Raw genomic sequence first — 2127 nt, forward strand, 5'->3', positions numbered from 1 at the left:
CGGCGCCGCGGGCGGCCCCCCGGGAGGCCCGCGCGAGGCTGCGGGACTTCGCGGACTCCTACAAGCACCCGAAGTACCTGGAGCTGCTGCTGGTGTTTGACCACCATCGGTACACGTTCATGAACGGGAACCTCTCGCAGGTCATCAATGACGCCATTCTCATGACCTCGATTATGGACACCTACTTTCAAGATGTCAACATGAGGATACATCTCAAAGCTCTCGAAGTGTGGACACACAGTAACAGAATATACCTCGGATATCCCGAGTTATCCGAAGTTTTAGGCAGATTTCTGCTGTACAGAAAGAGTGTGCTTAATAAACGACTTCCGGCAGACTGGGCACATTTGTATGTCCACAAGAAATACTCGGATGCCCTGGCGTGGTCCTTTGGAAGAGTGTGTTCTCTAGAGCATGTCGGATCTGCCAGTAGTTTACTCGACGTGAACATCCTCGCCCCTGCCACCTGGTCTGCTCATGAGCTGGGCCACGCTGTGGGAATGCTGCACGACGAAGAATACTGCCAGTGTAAGGGGAGGCTTAATTGCATCATGGGCACAGGACGCTCTGGGTTCAGCAATTGTAGCTATATTCATTTTTTCCAACACGTATCTTCAGGAGCAACATGTCTCAACGATATCCCAGGACTTGGCTATGTGATTAAGAGATGTGGAAACAGAATTGTGGAAGACGATGAGGAATGTGATTGTGGTTCCACGGAGGACTGTCGAGGAGATCGGTGCTGCCAGTCCAACTGCAGACTGAAACTCGGTGCCAACTGCAGCATTGGGCTTTGCTGTCATGACTGTGCCTTTCGCCCGTCTGGATACGTGTGTAGACGGGAAGAAAATGAATGTGACCTTGCAGAGTACTGTGATGGGAGCTCAAGTGTCTGCCCGGATGACTTCTATAAGCAGGACGGAACCCCTTGCAAGTACGATGGTCGTTGTTTCCGTAAGGGGTGCCGATCCAGATATATGCAGTGCCAGAGCATTTTTGGGCCAGATGCCAGGGAGGCTCCTGACCGGTGCTACGAGGCAGTTAATTTAATAGGTGACCAGTTTGGTAACTGTGAGATCACAGGAATTCGAAAGTTTCAAAAGTGCAAAAGGGAAGATTCAGTCTGCGGCAGGCTGCAGTGTATAAACGTCCAAACCCTCCCCGACTTGCCAGACCACACGACGGTGATTTCCACTTATTTGCAGGCAGAAAATCTCAAGTGCTGGGGCACCGGCTATCATCTGTCCATGCAACCCTTGGGGATACCGGACACGGGTGTGATCAACGATGGCACCTCCTGTGGAGTGGACCGGGTATGTGTCAACAGAACTTGTGTGAATAGCTCAGTGCTGCAGTTTGACTGCTTGCCTGACAAGTGCAATGCCCGCGGTGTGTGCAACAATCGAAAAAACTGCCATTGCATGTATGGCTGGGCCGCTCCTTCCTGTGAGCTGGAAGGGTTCGGAGGAAGCGTTGACAGTGGGCCTCCTGGACCCAGAAACGTGGAGGTGTCCTCCGGGCCCATTCCGGTTGTGTTCATTATGGTGCTTCGCTTTGTTTTGCTGATCCTCTCAGTTATATCTGTGCTTTTCTGGCAAGTGATAGGAATCTATTTTACAAAGAAAAATAGGAAAACTCCAAAATTTGAAGCACAAACTGCATATAATGAACATAAAGTAAACATTAGAAGTAAACCATCCAGAGCAAAGAATGTCAAGAAACCAAAAACTTAACCAGGCCATCCACAGTCATTTAGTAACACTGGCTCGCTTATTTAACAAGGTAATTGTTTCCCCCAAGGCTCTCTATTTTTCTCTCAATACTTTTTAATTTAAATGTTCCCACAAGTTTGATCAGCAAATAAATGATATTCTTCTTTTGAAAGCAAATCAGTGCATGCTTTCTCCTAGTCTCCCCAAGTTTTAACTTGCCCCTCAGTTTGTGATCAAGTTATGATTTCCTGAAAAGAATACCCTAATGGCTTTTCTTTTTCTTTTTCTTTTTTTGATTTGGGTTCTCACTCAGTCACCCAGACTGGAGTGCAGCAGCATGGTCATGGCTCACTGCAGCCATACTCTTCTGGGTGCCAACGACCCTCCCACCTCAACCTCCCAAGTGGCTGGGACT

The 2127-nt window shown here is 48.7% G+C and overlaps 1 protein-coding gene across 1 annotated transcript; it reads left to right on the plus strand.

Moving 5' to 3' along the window:
- The first annotated feature begins 104 nt into the window (after window positions 1–104).
- LOC103267152 (disintegrin and metalloproteinase domain-containing protein 30-like) lies at window positions 105–1733 on the plus strand. The gene has a single exon (XM_008064757.2). The coding sequence runs from the start codon at window positions 120–122 to the stop codon at window positions 1731–1733; it is 1614 nt and encodes a 537-aa protein (XP_008062948.1). The 5' UTR covers window positions 105–119.
- The last annotated feature ends 394 nt before the right edge of the window (window positions 1734–2127 follow it).

Source organism: Carlito syrichta, unplaced genomic scaffold, assembly GCF_000164805.1.
Source record: "Carlito syrichta isolate Samal-C Ts95f unplaced genomic scaffold, Tarsius_syrichta-2.0.1 Scaffold308000, whole genome shotgun sequence".
In the NCBI taxonomy this organism is placed as follows: Eukaryota; Metazoa; Chordata; class Mammalia; order Primates; family Tarsiidae; genus Carlito; species Carlito syrichta.